The sequence below is a fragment of the Fringilla coelebs genome (genome assembly GCF_963513975.1).
Source record: "Fringilla coelebs genome assembly, chromosome: 6".
Classification (NCBI taxonomy): domain Eukaryota; kingdom Metazoa; phylum Chordata; class Aves; order Passeriformes; family Fringillidae; genus Fringilla; species Fringilla coelebs.
The window spans coordinates 37,732,807-37,755,773 of NC_140034.1; the positions used below are offsets into that span (position 1 = coordinate 37,732,807).

Below are 22,967 nucleotides of genomic sequence, written 5' to 3' on the forward strand. Positions count from 1 at the left end.
TTTGCCTTCCTTAACTACTGATTCTCTTGGCTGAATACTGCTTCTTCTCAGTAGAAAGAAGTATGCTAAATTAAAAGCGTGAAGTCTTCCTCCAAAGGCTGGAGTTATGTGGGTAATGCCTACCTGTTAAGGCCTGACACAGTTGGGCCACAGGAGCCTTTAAATTTTGATGCATGTCAAGTCATAAAGAACCCCAAGCAAGTATTGAATGGCTGACTTTCCAAAGAGCTGTAGAAGTTTAAGATATTACAACTCTCCATGTTTACTAGCCCCACAGTCCAACCAACCAAGCAGAAACCTAAGTTGGTGGTTGGGTTTTGTTTGTTTGGGCTTTTCCACCCAGATAATTCCACACACAATAGACTTTGAGATTCCTTCAGCAACTGAGTGTGAAAGGTGATCTAAAATCTGCAGCAATTGATGATGGTGGTAAGGTAAAACCAGTGAGTACAAGATGAAAACAAAAAGAAAACAAACCTATTTGTTTGGCTATTAAGCATTTCCCTCTAAAAAGACTAAGCTACTGTGCTGAACGTCAGACTGCATATGTATCAGTAGCTTAAGTACCTAATTTACAACTCACAAGTACAGCAAGGAACACTGTGCTAAGCAAATCTCAGTTACAGCTCTTAACTCAAACTTCGAGGCTAAGTCTTCCAGCCTGCTCAGTGGCTAATCTCTAGGGACAATTTTGATTGACAGACAGCCCTACAAGAACCCTATAGATGTCCACAACCAGGGAGTCTCAGAAAGGATGTGTGTTGGGAAATCCTGTATTGCTCATCCGAAGCCACCATGTCTGTGAGACAAATTCTGGGTACTACGTTAAAGGGGATGGGGTGGAGACAGTACTTGCAGGGAAGACAGACAAAACTCGAGAAAGTATAAATTTAGTTATAAACTCATATATTAATTCAGATCAGAAAGGAGCTCAAGGTGATCCCAAATCCATGCTACTTCTCAAAGCTGGGTAAGCTACAAGATTGAATTGTGTTACTCATGCTTAAATCTAGCTTTCTCTTGAAAACCTCCAAAAGAGACAGAAAAATCTCTCAGGCAACCTAGTTCACCATTTAATGGTCCTAAGGATTTTTTTTTAATATTACATCTTGGCAGAATTTACCCTGTTTCAAATTATGCCTGTTGTGTCTCATCCTCACTCTGAAAGCCCCTGAGAAATCTTGCTTCACCTTACTCAGTAGCTTCTTTAAGTTCAGCTGTATGCTTTAGCATTTTTGATTACAAAAGTAGACTGGACTTCTACAAGACAAGCAAAGTCTGTGTTTTAAGTGAGATGCAGTAGAGGTGCAAGTGAACTAACCTTCCAAGAGGCTCCATTTGACTCTAGTGATAAGGACCAACTCCAGATGTTAGAGAGTGATCCGGGAGTCAACAGCTGTTCTTGCAAAGAAAGAGGGCTTACTTTTCATTAATTATTTCACAATATTAGAATTAAATATAATAGTCCAATTAAACTTAACAGCATCAGTTTCTGAAAAAACAAGATCCAGACAGGAAACCCTTAGCACCTCAGATCAAGGGATAAACAATCAACCTTATTAAACCAACAAACCAAGTTTATTTATATAAGTCTGTACAATTGTGATGAACTATGCTAGGACACCAATGAAACAAAGTAAACAAATCTCTCCCTCTCTAACAAGTGGGAGGTGTAGTCACTCACCTTTACATGCACTTAAAGGAAAAAAGATTACAGCTTTCATACAATTATGTAACTATTCAAGAGTACTTTCTTCATGTATTATTCTCAATATAAGAGGTTTGCATAATTTACTGACGGTTGCCTTCTCTGAAAAACAGTATTTTAGCAAAACCCAGAGACTTTGAGAAGGTAAGTGGCAGCTCCATAATTGCAGATAACTAGGACATAGTCCATCATTCAGATTGGCATCCTAAACTCACTGCATCTCCCATGTTTCAATTTTCTCTACTAAAGGATACTTGCAACACTGTATGGATGTCATCCACAATTTGGTGGTTTACAGATAGTCTTGTGTTACCAAATGTAGAAGTTAACTAAAACTAATACATCAAGGCCAAGCATATTAAAAATACTGTATTTGAGTTAAGTTTACCTTTAGAGACCATTTGCACTGCATCTCAGAGCTCTGAGGCATTTCTGTGGAAAAAAATCAGTTCCTGAACTGTTTGATTTGGCAATTATTTCTGCAAACCGCTAGAGTGATTATTTTTAAAACTGTCTATTGCCAAGTAAGTTTAATAATTTTTTTTTATCACAAATTACTTTAGATGTTGAAAAAACCTAATCGTAGCAAATGCTTATCTACACAGTGAATCAGAATGTTTCCTTTGAAGTTATGATAGTACAACCCATAAATCCAATCTTAAAAAGTTGTAAGTATGTATATGTGATAGCCTACTGTAACAACTCCAGAGAAGCCGCTAAAATAGGCCATCAAATAAAGTAGTCTATAATTACATATTTACAGAATAATCCACATGTCCTAGAGCTATGGACTATTCAGTAAATAAGTATTGAAATATTTATATTTATTTGTTTACATGGTTGGCTTCATACGTTGATTTTCTTTTTATACACAGTTCGTAGAATCAATCTGCACATATTACATGATGTTTCTTTAAAGCTACTATTAAAAAAAGGAAGAGAAAGTGAAATAAGAACTAGATTAAAATTTCATTAAGAATCCAACAAGAAAGTGTCAAACACAGGTTTTAAGATAACCAGTGTATGATTTCAGAAAAACAACAATGCTCTGACACAAGAAGAGCATTGCATTTTTGCTCCTTAGAGTCCCTCAGAAACATTCCTATCCAGTTCAGTGCTTGTTATATACGTACTGGCCTGAGTAGGAACACACACGTGCTTGCACGCTTACCTGAACGAGGGCCTCTAACCTTTTAGACTTCTAATTCTCTTTTAATTTAGTTCTTAGTTTCATATATTCTGTTGTATCTTGTTTGGAAAAGTTCTTTGTTAAATGTCACTTATATTTACATTTGAAATTTTTTTTCTTTTTTTACACCTGAGTGATAATTTAGCTGTCAATTTGTGCCTAGTCAAATATTCCATAAAGCCATATAATTCTTGTGCTCGTGTTGCACTCCACTTGTACCAGTTTATATATAAAAAATGTCCATCACCTACCTCTCATATTACCCACTGATCTTTCTATTATGTCCTTCCCCTTCCCTAGAATGTGATTTTTTAAAAAAATTTTGTTTATTCATAGAAGCCCCATTTAAATGGTTCAGAAAGCAAGAAACAAAGTAAGCTGGAGTCCAGTGAAGACAAGATAACTTAACAAATATGTAATATTGAAGGCTTGGAGAAGAAACTAAAGCCCAAGCAAATGAGCTCCCCAGGATCACCCCATAAAAAGCTACTTCACCCAGTTACAGCTGTAGAGTCTGGATGTGCTATAGATGACAAGTCCCACATTAAGAGCTGTGTACCTCTTTCTCATCGGTTAAGTGTAATTAAAAAAGAGAACATGAAGTTAAATAGCTATATCAGCCAAGCCGTTTTAGTAAGAAGAATCACATTTAATGAGTTTCTTTCTTGCAATTTCAGATGCTCAAGTACAGCTGGTAGAAATTCAAACAGCCGTAAAGAACTGTGACAGACGGATACAAATAGTACTGCAGCTTAAAAATGATAAAAAACACCTGAAAAAAAGTCACACAACCCTCCCAAAAAAATTTACACTTTGAACCTAGGCCAGTTTTTGAAGATTCCCTTCTCCAAAGCTAGGATGAAGGAGGAAGAAGAAGAGGGAGAAAGTGCAGATGACCTTCCAGCCACAAAGGTCTCGCGCCAATGTTTATTCACTGTGCCTGTGGTGGTATGTAAGGGGAGATCACCAAGTGCTGATTCTGCGACTGCCAAGAGATTCCTATGGAAATCCAGACCTCAGGCTAATACTGAACACAGAGTGGACCAACGAGCTGCATCAACAAAATAAAAACAAAACTCAAACTAAAAGAAATGGGAAAACCCCAAATAGCACAGATCCACATTTGTGAGGGGAGCAGAGGAAAGGGCAGGAAGGGAGGTCTATACAGTAAATAGTTGAATGGTTTATGTTACAGATGACTGGCAGTTTTAAAGAGTCTCTTCCCAGCTCTATTGCTGCTCCAACCCAGAAGGGAGAACTGAAAAGGGAGGAAGAAAAAGTAGGACATCATCATGGAGCATGCAGGATCAGAAGCAGCAGAGTGGGCATGCTCAAATAAGCCCCCGTCTCTTTTTGTAGTCCTCCAAGTTCAATGATCGCCGAGGGGCACCATCTTTTGCTGGAGGAGCCTTGGAGGTGATGGCCAGTGCCTTAGATTCTGTTGGGGACAAGAAAAGAGTAAGGATAAAACTACAGGCAAAATTTTTACTTGTTGTTTTTGCTGACAACTTCACCACAAAATCATGTTTGGCTTCTCCAGTATACATCTTCAGTTAATAATACAGACAGTATTGGGGAGCTTATACTCATAGATGCAGCACATGCAGTTTTGACTCTGTATATTAATCCAGAGAAAGAGAGTAAGCAAAAAAAGTCAAATGTTCTACTTATGTCTACAACACGCATTTTTATCAGTCTCCAGATTCTTCTGTTAAGGAAGGAGACTGCACAAAATAAGATGCCAAAATGGTGTTCTAAGGAAAACTGTGTTCCTCATCCTTCTCTCTTCAGTGCCTAACCCTCATCTGCTTGCTAACTCTCAAGTCCATAACTCTCGCTAGCTGTTACACAAAATCTCTTGTTTTTGACCTCTTGCCTCATTCTTTAGTCTTACATCCAGAGTTGACCTCATCCGGGAAACAACTTCTCATGCTCTTGCTTCTTGACAAGGTTTGTCTTTGTGCATTCTTACAGTGCTTCCTAAACTACTGTCCTCCAAGAAACTGCAGGTCTAATCCTTCAAGTAATGAAAGAAATGGATGTTGCTATCACACATCCCCTCCTCTTCAGTTCAAGTTACCAAGATGGTAAACAGAGTCCTTACTCCCATTTCCAAAAGCCCACCAATCTTTGAAAGAATTATTCCAGAAGAAGTAAGTTCTATCAAAATGGGCTGGACAATCACATCCCCAAACTTAGATGGAACACCTACCTGAACTGGGAACCTGAAGATCAATCTTTACATCAAAGTCATGCACTTTGAAAAGATCTTCTGAGAGGTCACTAGCTGATTTAGAGTTCACATCTTTATCTTTTCCTTGACCCTGAAATGAAAACTACAGGTAAGTCTCCAAACCTTATCTGGCCACAAAAACAGAAATAAAAATGTTTTTGCCCCTCTTCTGTCATAAACACAGTTAGTGCACCTTTCATACTGCTAGAGCAACTTAAATTTCCTTTTTCCAGTAACCAAGAAATGATTGCTTTTTATGATAAAGCTCTACAAGATACCCTGTTCTAGAACTGAAGCATGCACAACTGCTATTTCTCACAAGCTTCACAGAGCAAAAGGATGATGGTGTGAGGAACATAACAGAGACCAAGATGGAAACTTACCTTATTTATGTCCTTTGGAGCATCTGGTAACACACCAGATCCATATTTTGCATTTAGCTGGGCAAGGATGGCAGCTTGGACAGCAGGATCTCTGGACTGCAAAGGTGAAATATTAGACAACAATAAAAATAAAAAATTCATGCCTTTAAACTTGCAAAAGCTAGAACTACATTTTGTTAAAACACTGTTCATATCCATGAATCTAAAGCCATAAGACCCAGCTTTCAATATCTCAGAAGGCTACTGAAATCATCCTGACATCATCTGACAATAGCAAACTAAAAATCATCTTCAGAAAGAAACCAGAAATACATTTCCTGATTATACAGTTTGTTTCTGTGACTAGTCTTAATGCTACTTATTGCGTATTTGCGTTCAGCTTACAGTTCTGTCTGAAACACAGACAAGAAATCTACAGAAGACTATTTTCTTTACCTAACAGTTCTCTAGCATAATAAAGCTACTCAGTTACAATTCTTTTTCAATAAAAAAGTATTTCAGAAATATTTCATTCAAGCCCTGCAACAGAATTTCTCTTTTGTTTCCTTGCTGGTTTGTGGAGACTGATGAAAGCCAACTGATGAGAAGTTGGTTTTTTAGGTACCTACACCAGAACCACATACTATTCCAGAACAGACCTCAACAAGGCCAGATTACTTAGAAAGAGGAGGTGATCACCTTGTTACTCATCAGTTATATACAGAGGAACTGCAGGAGGAGGATTTGCAACAGTATCACAAGGGAGGTTTATGTTGAACTACTTCTTCCATCACAGGCCCAAAATGTTTGTTCTCCTCTCACCCTAAACTGATCTTTCAGGAAACTTTCAGCTAATTAAAAGTGAAACTCACACCTAAAGCAAACTGTCTTCCCAGAGCTAACGAAATCTGAATAATTCAACATAGATGAACTCACGACAGAAGTCTCAATCATGGTTGCTTTTGCAGTACATACCCACATCACTTATGTCCTTCACACTTTGTATTAAAAAAGAAGAGGGACCAGGATCTCACTCAGCTGTATCTCACACTGGCATTCAGGGTGTTAATAGCATATGGCACAGTTAGGAATTTTTGTTCCTACGTTCTGCACTACACTGGTTTCTGTTTTTCAACTAATTGCCTCAACTGAACTTAAGTCTTACACTCACATTAGACACTATTGTGGGCTTGCACTGCCTCCTAGTAAAGGGGTCCATTTGTTGGTTCTTCATGCTGTGACTTTCAGCCTGGAGAAGAAATAGCACATGGTTTTGCAGAGTTTGCTACTTGTACTCTTTTAAATCCTCCCACAGGCCCCCATCCATGCAATTACTCATCTGCTATATACAATACCGGGATCAGAGAAAAACCAGCAACAACACTACAGATTAGAAAGATTTTAATGCACCCATCATCCTGTGCTTCACAGGAAAAAACTGTATTGCATGCAACAACAGAAAATAGGGACACAACTCTCAGGAAGGTTAATGCTTAAGCATTTGTTAACAAGCTTAAATCTTCCTTCATAAAAATGTAACTATGAAGAACCTAATATCTCCTTCACTCTTTTATTATCTGAAGTCTCCTTTATGAGAAAACTTATTTTCTTTCCCACATAAAAAGCATTAAGTCACTCTTATAGTGACTAATCTGCTGATAAATGAATTGAGCATAAGGATAAAGCCATGTGCTTTCAAATCATGTTATTTGCCTATATAAAAGATTTTACAGACAATTTTAAAAAATTAGTGACTTTGCCATGCAATTATCCCTCTTTGCATCATTTCATCTCTACTTGTAGAAAAGTATTAATTCAGCACTATTTACCACAAGAGCCTTCTCAGACTCAACGATATTCCACTCTCTATTTCTCTGGTTGATGTAACTGCAGAATGGAAAAAAAGGAGGGTGGGGGAAAGAAAAAGAAAGTGACTGTCATTTATCAGTCCCTACACAGCAAAACAGATGAAAGCATTCTTACAGCTTCATCCTGACCACAAATTACTCTTATTGTAACACAACTTCCTCCTGGGGTATATAGGAGAGAGTTTACATTTTTGACACTTAACTGCATGACAGATACAAGAAAGTGAAGATAGACAAGAACTAACAAAGCCATTACAATACACATTAACACAGTGTACAGGAAAAAAGAAACAAAATCCTGCAGTTAATTTGTTAATTCATTAGTTCCTCTTTTTAAAATATTGTTTGATACTATTTAAGAAAGAAAATTCCCAATATCTGCTTCTTACCTGATTGCAGAAATATTTTTTGTTCGTTGACGATCCAGGGCCTCTGCTCTCTCTTCAAGTTCATTAAGCTGATCTTGAATCTGCTTGGCCTTGTCTTGGTCTCCCAAATCCTCAGCCATAGCCTTCAACCAAACAGGAACTCATTAGGCACTACTCTCTACCCAGAATTACTCAGAAAGACAACGGATATATCCATGAATCAGTCAGCCAACCCTACTTCAGTCGTGAATGTTCTTCCCTGCATGGTAAGAGTACAACAAAAAGCTACACTTTCCTTACAGCTCAGGGCAAAACTGGATTTCTTATTCTGAAGAACTCTGAAAACCCTTACACTAAGGAGGATGTAGGAACTCCAGTCCCAGCATGGGAAGGACAGGTCCGTTAGATTACTTAAGTTGCAAGTTTTATTAAAATTTAACATCCCCATTTAGCACATCAGGAAGAGAATTATTTCCACAACTGCCAGTTGCCATTTACTTCAGGGAGCAGGCCCCCGAGGCACGACAACAGCTTATTGCGCCACCTGGTGACAACAAAAAGCAACTGCACTCCCTCTGACGGGAACCTACCTAACAATTTACATGTTCGTGTATAGTAAAATAGTGATCACAAAAATACAGTTAAATCAAGGAACCAAGAAATGCACATTAATACAAGCTCTTGCGTTTTACTGTTTATGAAGCTTTAATGTCTAGAGAAAGACAAACAAATTTTGGTTCTATTTGTGCTGTCCTATCTTCCGAGATACTTAAGACTGCTCCTTTTCTTTGCTTCTTGGCTTTGACTTTTATGCAGTTAGGCCTACTTGTTCCAGGAAGACTACAGGTAAAAACAGTTTGTGGCAAGTAAACCTTTCAGCCACTTCTTTTTTTTCAATAGAAATTAGTAGGCATAAAGTGACAATTCAGTTACCCCTGAGTAAAAAATGTAACACAACTTCTGCTTTTCCTATCTTAAAATAAGAACAGGAAATCAACTTTCGAACATTATTACGAGGTACTCTAAAAACAAAAACAAAACAAAAACAACAACAACAAAATGGACACAAAAAAACCCAAAAAGAAAAAATTAATAAAAAAGGAAACCTTTCTGAGGCAGACCAGTTTAAGACCTTGTTTAATGGACACAAGAAGAGATAGCATGAAGTGTTGGCTATTGCCCCTAAAAAAAAAAAAAAAAAAGTGCAATAGCTGACTGGATTCTGAGTGTTCTGATTTCAGCAATGAACCTTGAGAACCCCCTTCCAGCTGCACAGTTAAACTTGAGCCTACTGCTGACTACTGCCAATCCATGATGAGTTCCTCTTCTGTGAAATCAGACTGTATTAAGCTTGCAGGCATCATCTGATCTCTCACCTTCTCCTTTAATAGCTGAGTTTTCTTCATGGCATAATTTGGAGGTGCTTTTCTGAACCTTTCCTTCTCTTTCACAATCTGTAAGATGCAGAGGAAACAATATGAATATGCAAATATGGAATCTCTATTTCAGTACTTGGACATTTGAAGGAACAGATGAGTATCACGTAAGAAATTTATTTATTGCCACTGAATTTGACATACACTCTGATGGTTCCATTTTTTAGTTTGTGCCTTTGGTCATGAATTACAGCTCCATTCTCCTCACTACCTACAAAAGCCTGATGCTAATCACCTTTGGTCAGTACCAAGCAAGTACAAAACTGCAAAATCTGTGATAAATGCAACTACCATGATGCTGTCAAGTTTTTCAGAACTTGAGAACTAAGCTGCCATACTCAGGAGTTCAGAGATACACAACACAAGTTCAAGAGGACATAAAGGCATCAATGATAAAGAAAAGAAGGACTGAACACAAAACAACAGCAGGATCACCGAATTACTCTATCCAGTTATGAAACTTCCTTTTGAGCCCTTTATTCCCTTCTTGGAAAGCAAATACCATGATCATTTTGCTTGTAACTACTACTGCATGAATTCCTGTCACTTTAAGCCCTGACACAGCTTCACTATAATGCACCATTTACCTCTTCAATGTCCTGATCATTAAACTTGTAATTGAGGGCTTCTTTGATGGACACTTCCTTCTTGTTTATCTCATCTAGTGTGGGTAGCTGCATCCCAGCAGAGAACATCTAAACACAAGACAGAGTTACTTTCTACTTAAAGTATGTTTGGCAGAAAGCTGCTAAGAAGAAACTGAAGTCTGGCAAACTTACTGCTTCCTTCCACTTCATAAATTCACTTTCAGTAAATTCCTGATTTGAGACAAACTCCAAGCGAAACACACGTGAATCACTGCCATGCCTGCAACAATAAAATGCAAAACATCCCCTTGTGATGGTGTAAAGTGGTGACATTAGATGTATATGTGTAATCTGATTAAAGATAAACAACCACACCTCAACATAATCATAACAGCCTGCATGAAATTTTTAATTTTGTAATTTTATAATTTCTGCTACGCACATGGAGGAAAAAAAACCCAAATAAACCCAACACAAACATTCTAGCATTAAGCAGCATGACAAGGCTCAGTCTACTTTTCAGTTCTCGCCTTCAAATCCCACACAGACCATTATTTGCTCTGAAAAGTGTTGTACAGAAAAGGATGCTGATTTATGAACTAAAGAGGACTCCTTTAGTATCTTACCGCAACTGTAGACCTTTGTTTGTCCGTGTGCCACCAAGCTGGTAAACCTTTGCAGTCTCTACCACACCAGTTATTTCAGCAACCTGTATCAAAGAGTAAAATATATGAAAAGAAGGATGCAAGAGAGGTTTAGCGATTTTTTTTTTCACGTTCCGGGAATGTAGCTGGCATATTCAAGCCTCTCCATTAGAAATGAAAAAACTTAATCTAGCTAACAATTCTAACCAGATCAAGGAAAACAAGACACTTCAGTATACATTATCAGGTACTGAATAATGAGTTGCCTCATACATAATTTTTGAGTTAAAAAATTATACCATCTGAATGCCTGATGCAGTTTTTGTATCTTCTCTGCCTTCCTGCCCAAATAGTGTACACTCTCCTACCTTTTATATTTCCTTCTTAAATAATGTTGGTTTGCGTTAACATATGTTTCAAATTAAATACACTACTGCTGCTCAGATACTAACCACAACCCTTCTAGGGGCCTTTTTAAGGCAATTTTAGAGACTATTATTGTATCCTATGATTACAGCAATGAAACAGAAAAACAAAACTGTGTTCTCAATGCAGTCTCTTCTGAAGGCACAGGGGTGTACTAGAAACTTTGTAAAAAAAGTCAAGACGACACAATAACTTGAGAACAGTCATAGAAATAAGGAATGAATCTTATTCATCCTTACTTGGTCTAAGCAGAGTCCAAAACTAGCTTGAAATACAAAAGATAAGACATGATAATACAAATGATAACCAAAACTGGAAGATGAGGCTTTTTTAGTGCTCCGTCTCTCTCACTAAATTTATCTCCTCCCCTAGGTGGTCACACAGATTTATTTATTCTTAAACCAGTCTCCTCCACCTCTTTGGCAGCAGTTACATTTTCTGGTTATAAGCAATCTTTTTTTATCAGTCAAACAGTCACTGGCACCTGAGACCTGATAAGCTGCAAATATTTTGTTACAGCACACAAAAAAGAACTAAACCCCTCAGAGCTAAGCTCACCCGATAAACAGGCTTGCTGTTGTGATTGCCGATGCCAATACGGACGAAGCAGCCAGTGACTGTCTTGGCAAAGAAGGGCATGTGACACCAGCGCTCCAGCTTGTGCCGCGACAACCGTACTCGGTTCAGCTCTTCAGGCAAGGACACGGGCTGGGACTTGGGAGGAATTTCTTCTTTCCTGATTTGAGAAAGGTGAGAGGGAATAAAGAAAAAAGTAGAGAAATAATCAAAGCCCAAAAACGGGGTCCTGAGTAAGGTGCAGCATGAGCACCTTACTTAATTTAAATTACCAGTAAAAGGAATGATTCATCAACTGACTGTAGATGTGTGAATTTAGCATTCATGAGAAAGGCTTAATGTGAAATCCTAGACTTATTAAATACTGCCCCTGCTACCAGAAAGCAGAAAGACACACATCAAGGCAGTTTATAGACTAATGCTTTAAGATAAGCCAGCACATGTATTTGCCCAGATATATGCCAGAGTTCTGCAGCAGTTGAACTGCAGGACTAAACAAATCAGTACACAACAGTGTAATCTGGGCTAAACCTGACAGCAGGGAACTGAAGTTGCAAACCTACCCAAGGTAAACAAGTCCCATGAACCATGATATAGTGCCAAGGACTCAAACCTGAGCAATGCAATTGTGCCCAGAGGCAAAAACACTTTAGAGACACTGAACTGCCCCAAGCAATCCTCTAAAACAGCATGCGTCTACCTAAAGTAGATCTCTATTTTTGAACATACTTACAAGTAATCATAGCCCAGTGTTTACTACTTACTCTTCCTCTTCATCAGAGGATGACGATCTGGATGAGCGATCACTTTTCTCACTAGACTTATCATCCTCCTCCTCCTCTTCATCATCAGAGTATACTTCACTAGTTTTTAATGGCTGTTTTTTTGCAAGCAATTCAGCTGGGTGAAGGACAGAGAACAAGGAAAAGCAAACTATAAATATTTTATGAAATGCTTCCCTATAAGAGCTGAACCTTAATTGCTTTAAAAAAAATCCAAGAGGCAGACAGGTATTAATTTTACACTAGATACAGGTGGTACATGTTCAAATCCACTAGTAATCTGTGCACTTCATTGACTTCTCTCTTTGCATATACATCAAGTATTTAAAATGATCCTAAATCTCAGCCTCAGCTGTACTTAATTTCAGTCTCCCAATTTGACTGCACATAGTAATTCAAGATGGGTGTAACAACTGGATATACAAGTAAAAAAACTATTATGATCAGACAACTCATCGTTATTTTACAAGGAAAAATAAAAAACCTCATATTTGGAGAGGATTACAATAAAATCCAGCAGAGTAAAAAAATTGGCTACATCAAAAGTCAGTGGCAAGATGGACAAGATGATGGGCCAGTGAAGAAACAAGCAAATGTAGAGAGGGTATCACAAATACAATAAGCAGGAGTTTGAATGATTCAAAGATTAAAAACCTGAATCCAAGAGACCAATTCAGACACATTAACTAAACCTTATTAAGAACCATTCAGTGGACTGTGATTAAAGTTCTGGTTTTAGGCCACTCCAGGGAGGGGCAGGGGTGAGGAATACTCCATCAGTGGTAAATTGCCAAGTATCACCCCAGGTGGTCATGTTGGGCAAAGACCAAGGAAAACAGACATGGAATTCATTCACTCCAAGGTGTAGGATTGTTGCAATAATTTGAAACAGGAAGTAGTGCTTTCACAAAGCTGCAATAATGCCTCAAAAACTGTAGCAAGAGCAACATTCTTTCATACCTGTTCTGTTCTTCCTTTTCTCTCTTTCTGCTTTTAGCTCCTCCATTGCCTGAGATTTCTTGTCTAGCTTTTCATCCCGCTTTGATCTCCGCTCTTTGTTATGTGACATGACCTAAAAACATACAGAAAATCTCTCAACACCATAAATCCATAAGTTGAAAAGCATCAAAACAAGAATTTGTTTGCATACTTTGAAATTTTTTCAAATAGAAATTACTAACTTAATCCTTTTTGAAATCAGTTTTTTTCAGTTCATTTTTTATGGAAGCTAGAGAGGGAAATCAATCTGCAGCATATTTCTTTATTCTGCTTCATATCAAAAATAATGAACATATTTATAGTTCAACATTTCTGCCACCAAGTCTTAGTCTCATAATTCCTCCTTTCAGTTAAAAAAGGACCAGAGAAATAAAACAAGTAATTCAGCAAATAACATGTAATGAGGAAAAACTGGATGAATAATCTTCTCATTTGCTGGTTCTGCAAGGCCAAATCAAAGCACTAGTTTCCATTTAGTAGCAAAGAAAGAAGTTATGTTAAAAAATACTTAAAGCAGAAATAAAGTTGCTTGTAAAATCTGCGAGATGGATCCAAATCTTAAATGTTTAAAGTCTTATTGTATTTTCCATTTCTAACAGGTCTATCTCTATAGAGAAAGCAGCCTCTATAAGCATAAAAGACAGTCATTTCAGCAAAGTTGAAGTAATGTCTGCAAGGCACTGTAAAAGAACTCTAAATAAGGTCCTTATACACATGCATATATGTATTTGTGAGCACACTTCGTGTACTATAAATGGACTATTAAACTATACACACATGTACATATATGGGGTTGAAGGAGTAGGGAAATGTGATTCATTCCATTCAACGTGTGCCTAAGGGAAAACTCATCTCACCCAATCTGATTTTAGGTGTTAAACATCTGTTTCACTAGAAAATAACACAGAGTGAATTGTCAGCTGAAGATGCCCTCTTGCATTGCACGAAACAATAGGCAATAAAAAGCGTAAACAATCAGCTGGTTCTTAGATGGCTGAAGTTAGGTAAGATGACTCTGGGAACCTGCCTGGCCTGACTCTATATTAATGGCATAATCTTCACTATTTGAGACCACAGCTCAGTTACAGAGGCCTGACCTCAAAAACTAGTGTTGTCCTCTTTTTACTGGAGGTAGGAAAAACTATAGAACTACTTCTGCTCCTCCTGGCATTCAAGCTTTTCCTTAACATCCCTGCCAGAGGAAACTAAGCATCTTTGCCACTGTATGTATGTGCACACAAAATAATTAATACAGCAGCTGAGCAGTTTTTAGTCTGCTCTCTCAAACTTTTCAAGAAGAGCATGGAATGTTTCAGACTGAACTACAGAAGTTTGGCTAAAGGAAGTATAAAAGGTTGCTTTCCTTTTCTCATATGGGAGGGCGATCACAGCATCTGCAGACACAGCTGCAACTTTGATTTTTCATTAAAGTAGTATCAGTGCACCCCTCAATAGGCCAAAGATGTTAACTTCCTTAAATGAACTGGAAAAACTGAAGATAGCTAGAGCACATAAATTAACTAAATTCTGATCTGCTTACTACACTGCTTGACATTAAGGGAAAACATTAGGGGTAGAGAGGCCATATCCTATCTCCTTTCGCCAAGGAAAAAGGGCTTATTACCAAGAACAGTTTCATTTCCTACCTGGGATTCCTGGATCTGTGTGAGTTTTTTCTTCTCCTGCTCTTCCTCTTGCTTTTTCTTTTTCTCTTTCTTTTCTTTCTTTTTTGCTGTTTTTAGTTTTTTCTTGATTTCAAATCTAGTAGAGGTTATTGGAACAAAAACAATGTATGAAAGAATGCTCTTCCTGAGAGAGCAAAGGATTGCTCAGATGCTATCACAATTGCTATTAGGCTGCAAGTAACACTTCAACTGCTTGTTGCTTGTTCCTTTTATGTTATCCTGTCCCCCATTCCCATCCCCTCCCTTCCCCAAGAAAACATAGTGAAGAAAAGCTGAACACACCAAGTGCAGACTTACAGAGAACTAACCTAAAGGGCTGATGAGACCATGTAGAAATTACTATTCCACAGAAATATGCCCTTACTCCATCTTCCTCTTTGCCAGTGCAGCAATCATTGCATGCTGCCTCCAACTCTAAAATCATGTGGCTATTTCACATAGTTTGAACCTAAACACCTAAATATTTTTTTCTTTAAAGCCGCTACCATGCTAACTTTTTCATGCTTAAACTTCATCATTTTACTAGCACTGGTCTGTATAAGAATGACTACCAGGTTTCAAGTCCTCCTTCAGCAGCTGAATTCTCATCAGACTCAGTTTCTGCAGAATAATTTAAGCACTTCCATATCTACCTTCATGAAATAAATCACCCTGATGTCTTATTTTCAGCCATTGAATTCAGAAGAGTAGTAATTTCAATAGAAGAGACCCAAGACTGAGATTCCACTGAATCCTGGCCTAGTCATTGCTTTAGTGAAGTGTGCATATGGGCAAACACAAGAAAAAAAACAGCTTCTAAAAACTGAAATTCAAAATGTTCTATCCACATGCACATTTCACAGTCCATTCTTCTTCAGTCCTTTACACCTGGATTTTGTAGACAACAAACCGAAGTGTCAGATGAGCTCATTGCCCTTTATGCCTTTAACATGAAGCATAACACACAAGGCACAAGCATTATATTAGATGCAATGTCTGCTGTAATCCAAATGAACTCACAGCATAATGTGCATACAAAGAGCTTTTGAAAGATTCAGCTTATCCTAAATGACTACCCCACCACCCCCTTAGTTTTAACTCCCAAGACTTTACACACACAGCCAAAATTCATTTAAGATTAAATCAGTAACTCAAGCTTTGACTATTCAGCTTGTTTGTATGAAGTATTCTCCAGCATTCATTCTAAAACAGAGACACTCAGTTACCATAAAATGGAGAGTAAAATTTGAAAGATATTATGTCCTTCTACATGATCTAAATCCAAACTTACAATCATTCTGATCCCTTTGAGGAGAACAGCAGACCACATAAGATTCTGAATGTGGTGTTAAAATCAAGGCAGGCAGGCAGTGCTCTAGCTATGGCTTGGACAAACACAGTTTGGCAGTCGCTTGTATTGACATGATTTACTCAACAGATGCCAGTCCTCTAGGGAAATTTCTCAGCAAGTGAGAAAAGAGAAGGGACTAAAGAAGAAAGAAACTCAAGAAACCTTGTCCCATACATGCCAAATCCTTTTGATTAAGACACATGGGAAGTAAAATACCTCTACTATAAAAAGCTGCCTGGACAGTGTAACAGCTACAGACAAACAACAAACAACAGTACATAAGGTAGAAATCCACAAAAGATTCCATGAAAAGGACATATCCAACACCCCTCCTCATTATTTCAGTATCTCTACCTTCTATTAGGGCCCAAACCAGTTTCACACCCATATACAGGCAACCCTAACACTGACCTGTGCTTCACCATCGTTTTCTGAAAAATTGCTGAAACTCATGTACACCTTATGCTTTGTTTGCCTTTTCCCAAAGCCTCAGCACATGACAGTTAATACAAAAAAGATGAAGAAAAAGCAGGTCTTCTGACTGTCTGGCATCTAACCTATGGAGTAGCAACATAACTACAAGGATAGCTGATAGTTTCTCAGCTGTTAAATATGCATGGTTCTGTCTCCTACAAGAATATGCAGAACTCCTGCTGTGTGCTTCTTAACTACTACAGGGACAGTTTAGTTACAAAAAATATACAGTCAAGCTTAACTCACTTAACAATGCTGAATGCTTGGACCTTAAACAAGAGAGCACAGTCAGCATACTCCCTACACAACCTTTAAGAATTTGCTACCAAATATCAACAGATATAAAATTCACCTTCTCTTTAGCACTTCTCTCTTCTCTATCCGGTTAAACAGTTCCTGCTCTCTCTCCTTTTCTGTCATTTGTTCCAGTCGAGCTCGGTCTTCTTCATCTCCCATCAGGTCTTCTCCATAGCCATCATGGAATTCTTCATCTTCAGATGAAGAATCTGAATCTGAGCTAGATGAGGAGCTGTTGCTTTCTGAGTCAGAGACTTCTCCTAAATCAAAAATATAAGGCAGTGACAATCAGCTGGGGCAAAGCCCAACCACTTCGCTAAAGCATATTAGCAAGGGATAACATGAATTAATTCTACACTTGTCTTCCACTACACTAAAAACATACGTATAATGAAATGTAAGGCCGGACTGAAATTATCATAATATATGTATGCAAAAAAATTTTAAAATGAGTGGACTACATTTGAATACAAACTGGGTTATAATTAAAAATTCTTAGTAGAACAAACAAATTTAAAAGGACTTTTAGTAATGTGTTGCAGTCCTGAAGTTAGACTTCTATGCCTATATGCTTATGTCCCTGACAAGTTGCTTATATAGCCATGAATTTGTGGGCACACACCTCAAACACCATGATCAACCACCACAGAATTGCACATTAACCAACTCAATTATAGCAACCTGAAGGACCAAAATTAGTCATAAGAATAGTGCAACACTTTGAATTGCTACACCAGGAGATAAAGTTGAAACCAATATCCTCAGGGCTGGCAATGCCCTGACACTAGCCCTGTTACTGTAACAACCCCTCCCAGCTACCCAGGGGTTTAAGGAACAGCTGACTCCCCTATAGTATTGGGTAATACCACCTTTAAACTTGCTCCAAGTCCAAGCACTTTGATTATCTCAAATTGAGACTGAGACTCAATCTCAATTGACTAAATTACATTGAATTACGAAAGCAGGCCATTAGGATTCCTTCTTTCACTTCCATTCTGGTATTAGTATATCTGGAAACTTCAGCTTTGCAAGCTCACACTATGAAAACCCTTGATTTGTAAGCACTGGTATACACAGATGCAGTCAGACCATGCCTTTGAATCTGCTGTGCTTGATGCACTTAAAACTGTAAGCCCCTTCATATACTTGTTTAACTTCCGTTTTTAGTATCAATGGATATTGCAAGTAAGCACTTGCAAACCTTTATGGACATGATGAAAACAGAAGACAGGAAGTTTGCCCAGCATTGAAATGTATTCAATATTCATGTAAAAAGATTCTGACAAAGTTATAGAATGATTTTTCTTCTTCTATGTCAGTATAAATGGGCAAGAATTCCAATTCAGAGCAAATGCATGAAAGATAAGCTCTCATTTGCATCACAAACACTATGTACCTTTCCCTTTGTTATCACAAGAAGTTTGGGATGGGAAAATATGTCAATGAGAATCAAAAATGCTACCCACATGGATAGATAGGACATGCTAGAAGGAAGCAAGGAATTTTCCAGGAGAAAGTCCAGCAATGAAACATCATTCATTCTTCAGCTGAAATAGCATTTAGTTTGTAGTTGTAATGGAGTGCTCACAGCAACGCTATACTGAATTACCTTAGCCACAGTAAATGTAAAAGTTACCCTGACTGTAAGTTACACAACTAAAAATCTTTGAAGATGGTCTTCAACATCACCATGCAACATGTCTCTTTAGGGTGCACAACAGGCAAGTTCACGTGGAACCACTCTAAATAAATGCACACATGTTATCTTACCCTCTTCAGGTGCCGAGCTCTCAGCTGAGCTGTCTTTATCTGAGCTGCCAGAAGAGGCAGCTTTGTTCATCTGTCTCTTCATGGCTCCTTTCTTCTCTGCCTTACCCGCTTTTCCCTTTTTTTTGTTTTTAGAACCTCCAACAGTCCACTGCAAGGAAAGAACCAAGAAAGGGATCATGGGACACAAAAACCACTCTCTTCTCCCTTCTCCAGAACACTGGAGTAAAAGCAGTTGAGAAATAGCTCAATACCTGATGGCAAAAAAATCATACAAGTGTAAAGAAGAGGAAAAAAAAAAGAGAAGCCAATAGGAAACTTATCACATAAATGAGAGCCTTTTACAAGGTTTTTGGGAGTAGAGTGTTGTGTGGTTGGTTGAAGTTTTTCCTTTGGAAAAAAAAAAACCAGTTTTAACAGTTGGTAGGTCTCTGCTTTTAAAAGATAATGAAGACTTCAAAGTTGGCAACATCTGCCAAGCAAGGAGGTATTGAAAATATTTCCCTAAGAAAATAATTTTAAAAAATGTGTCCAATGTGTTTGTAAAGATTAGGTTGTTTACTATTAAACAGAAGCAACTAATGTTTTTCCAGAACTAGTTTAACCAGAAGCAGATTTTACATTTCATGAAGGACACCACTTGTACACGACAGCCTCTCCAAAATCTCAGTTTTACCAAAAGTACACAGTGTCTGTATTTCTATGCAACAAGCCAACAGTGCACTCATAGATGCAGGTGGTGGCACTACCCCCTATGTACACAAAGTAGAATCAAATCAGAATCACAGAAGTCAGTAAAAAAAAAAGGAAAAAATACAGTATTAAGTCCTAATTTTAATTTTCTTTTAACGTCATATTTTCAGTCAACTTAGACCACAGTTTCAAAGTACAGGACTTACATCACCAGACAGATAGCCATTTTAAATCCCAAAGTCCCAGAAGAACTAGTATTTACCTTACAGTGTGATTTCTTAATAGAATTTTTACATTGTTCCACTACCTGGGTAAAACCAGAAGGGAATAGAAGCAATAAAGACTGCCCATGTATTACTTAAAGGCATTACAATATTTTGCACTTCACCACCTCTTTCCTGAAATTCTCCAGGCATGAGACCCTCAGGCTTTATATATATATATATATATACACACAAAAATCCTCTAAATACCTGTATATTATTCTCATCTTTCACATACATCACCATCTGGTTGAACATACAGTCTTAAAAAACCAGTCATAATGTAAGTGTGCGAATACAACTGTGCAAAACTGAGGTCTTGCACTGAAAACTACTCTAAGTGGATAAAAAAACCACCTTAGATTTGACCTCAAACACATACAAACTTCAGGCTTCTTACCCAATCACTCTAACCTGGGGGATGAATCAAGTCTATCTCTGCAGACAGTCATCATTTCATCAAATCTGACAAATTGTTCTGTCTGATAAGACACCATCCTCAGAGAAACCTGGTGTTCAATTACCCTAGATGAAACTCAAGCAAGCAGTTATAAGCCCCTACCTAATCTAACAATACCTGAACTAATACCTTTGGAATTTCCCAGGTTTTGATTACTCTCACACCCACCCTTGTACTTTCCATACTACCAAATGCTTCGTCATGTACTTTTAGGCATCATTCAAAAATCTCTGTCAAGGCAAAAGCTGGTTTTGTTTTTTTTTCCTGAGGTAAAAGTACAGTGGTGAGCCTTGCAATTCATACCCTATGCGAGTACCCCAGAGTCTGTTATAGTCCATAGGACAGGTGAGAAAAAACTGCACAGAAAGCTTCTAACTTTATACCAGCCTGAGCTTCTACTGAAGTTTTAACTGGCTTCAGCATTAAAGTTTTACTCGTTCGGTGTTACAATATTGGTGTCTAATATTACTTCTGGTTACTATGCTCATATAAATCAGTAAAGAACAAGCCTGCACTCTGTCTAAATCTCAGCATTAAGGAATCATCTCCCAGGTGAACAGAAAAGTGCATTTTTGCTATTTGCTAACACTCATCACCGGCATACCACAGAAGACACAACAGCAAGAAAAGTGAAACTCAGTGTTTAGCAGTGCTGCAGAGGTGCCTCCCTCCTAGAGCTCTGCCACTTCTTTTCAGTGTTCTAACGCTGAATTATACCTCATGTCAGCATGCTGCACAGCAAGGAGGCAGCACACTGAAAGCCACAGTAGACAGCACAGTTATATCAAGACCTTGAGAGGTCATGCTGAGATTAAAGAAGCTAAGATCAGATAAAAACCAGCAGGACTTCAGTGAATAAAATGTTTAATAGCTGTACATACATGCATTACATATCACTGTTTTCAGCTTTTAAATCACTAGTAGAATTGTGGAGAAAACCTGTGACCAGGAAGATAGGACTGAAAAGAAACCTATGTGAAAAAAACCAAACATGGAAAAAAACCAAAACAAATCCAAAAACATGGAAACAAACCAAAACAAAACAAAAAAACAGCAACCAAAAAAAAACCCCAAAAAACCAAAGAAACAACAAACAAAAAAATCCCCACCCAAACAACAAAAATCCCAAACACACAAATAAACAGCAACAACAAAAAAATAGACCACAAAACCCCAAAGCAAAAACAAACAAAAAAAGCACACCACCAAAACAAAAAACCACCCAAACAAACCAACACAGAATAAGGTAATTAAAAAATCTGCTCTCTCATCTAGGAAAGTGTGCTTTGGTTTCTCTTTCACCCTGGAGATAACACTTCATCTCACTTTTGTTCATTCAAGTGACCTCTATGTCCATCTTCCAATTTCAGTGCTGTCACAAAGCCAAATTCTTACCCAACTCAGTTGCTTCTGGGCTTATTCAGTTACCTCAATCTCTCATGAATGCCTGGTTATTCCCAGAACAACTATAAGACAAGACAAGAGTTAGGACAAATCTTGGACCACTCAAAACCAGGACAAGCGTTAAGACTCCTAGACTCACAAAGTGCAGTTGGGCACTGTTGCACTTGTCATTTGGACACTCAATGAGCTACCTGCACTGCTCAGAGATAGTGGCCAATAGGAATTTCTTCTTGCAACAGAGGAGGACACAACAGCTTAGCTGGTCTAGGAGGGAGAGAGAAGGAAATATTGGAAAGCCAAAGTCTTGAGTCCCTTCCTCATGCTACAGCACGCCAGCAGAAATCAAAAATGCAACATGTTCACGTGCAACATCAAGTAAAAATGCACACAGTTAGAGTCAGAAACATTTCTTTGCTCTTTTTCCCTTAACTCCAGACAACAACCACTTTCCAAAATGTGTCCTCTACTGCAGTTTCTCCAGTTCCCCTCTTCCACGCTGCAGTCAATGCCTCTCATGCTTCCCGTGACTGTACCGCCTGCTGGGAACAGCCCCTCTATTCAGCGCTGCCTCCTCGGCCACCAGCTGGAACCCTCCATGGTTCCAGACACAGCAAGTTCATAAACCCGTGCACAAGTGTACTGCAACGTGGCTTTCTGCTTATTGTTTAGCACTACCAAACAACAGAGCTTTATGGCTTTCTCACAAGAAATAGCCAGAAGAGCCTTTTGAATTTTCCTCTTGCTGCCAAGGTTCATAGTGCTAATAGCTTGCATATTTCCTCCAAGAAACAGTTGGACATGATGATCCTAAAGGTCCTTGTCAACCTAAATAATTCTTTGATTCTAAGAAGTCCAAATTAAGCCACAGTAACCAGAATGGACTTAGGGAAAAAAAAAAAAACCCAACCCACCACATTAGAAATTATCTAGATTTAGAAGTCAGCTTCTAAAAAAACAACTACACAAAGTGACTTAAGAAAACAATTTATAGCTCAGACAACCTGGAACATATTTCCAGTAGGGAGATGAAATAAGATTGTGGAGAAAAAAAAAGAAAAAAGAAAAAACCCCTATATCTGAAGTGAGCTCAGAGTGCAGAATTGTTCTACTGCTCAGATAGTTGCTGTTTCCTTCTATGCACATGGTACCTAAATGCATTACACACTGAGATTTTAATTTGCAAATGGGTGTTCTCCCAGCTTTTTTTTAACCCTCTATCAACCCAGAGATGCACAACTAAGGTTGCCAGCCTGTCTTGCCATATACTTCCCTCCTGCCACATCCAACAGCTTTATAAGCAAAATGCAAACTCGCCACAACATCAAAGCAAAACAGGTCCCTTACCAATGTGTTCCTTTCCAAGACCACATAAACTTCAGTAGTCCGGTTGTCACTGCATTTAAGTGCCCCAAGGTA

The 22,967-nt window shown here is 38.2% G+C and overlaps 1 protein-coding gene across 1 annotated transcript in view; it reads right to left on the bottom strand.

The window, feature by feature from the left end:
* Positions 1-1,542: 1,542 nt before the first annotated feature.
* RTF1 (RTF1 homolog, Paf1/RNA polymerase II complex component) overlaps positions 1,543-22,967 on the bottom strand; it is a gene marked incomplete at its 5' end in the record, with an annotated part of 28,490 nt that continues 7,065 nt past the window's right edge. The window contains 16 exon segments of the mRNA XM_084207605.1: positions 1,543-4,335; positions 5,110-5,221; positions 5,514-5,609; positions 6,664-6,741; positions 7,322-7,379; positions 7,750-7,871; positions 9,105-9,182; positions 9,752-9,859; positions 9,944-10,031; positions 10,378-10,460; positions 11,380-11,557; positions 12,162-12,297; positions 13,140-13,251; positions 14,825-14,939; positions 17,020-17,224; positions 18,735-18,882. Coding sequence (XP_084063731.1) covers positions 4,229-4,335; positions 5,110-5,221; positions 5,514-5,609; positions 6,664-6,741; positions 7,322-7,379; positions 7,750-7,871; positions 9,105-9,182; positions 9,752-9,859; positions 9,944-10,031; positions 10,378-10,460; positions 11,380-11,557; positions 12,162-12,297; positions 13,140-13,251; positions 14,825-14,939; positions 17,020-17,224; positions 18,735-18,882 — 1,824 coding nt within the window. The 3' untranslated portion in view covers positions 1,543-4,228.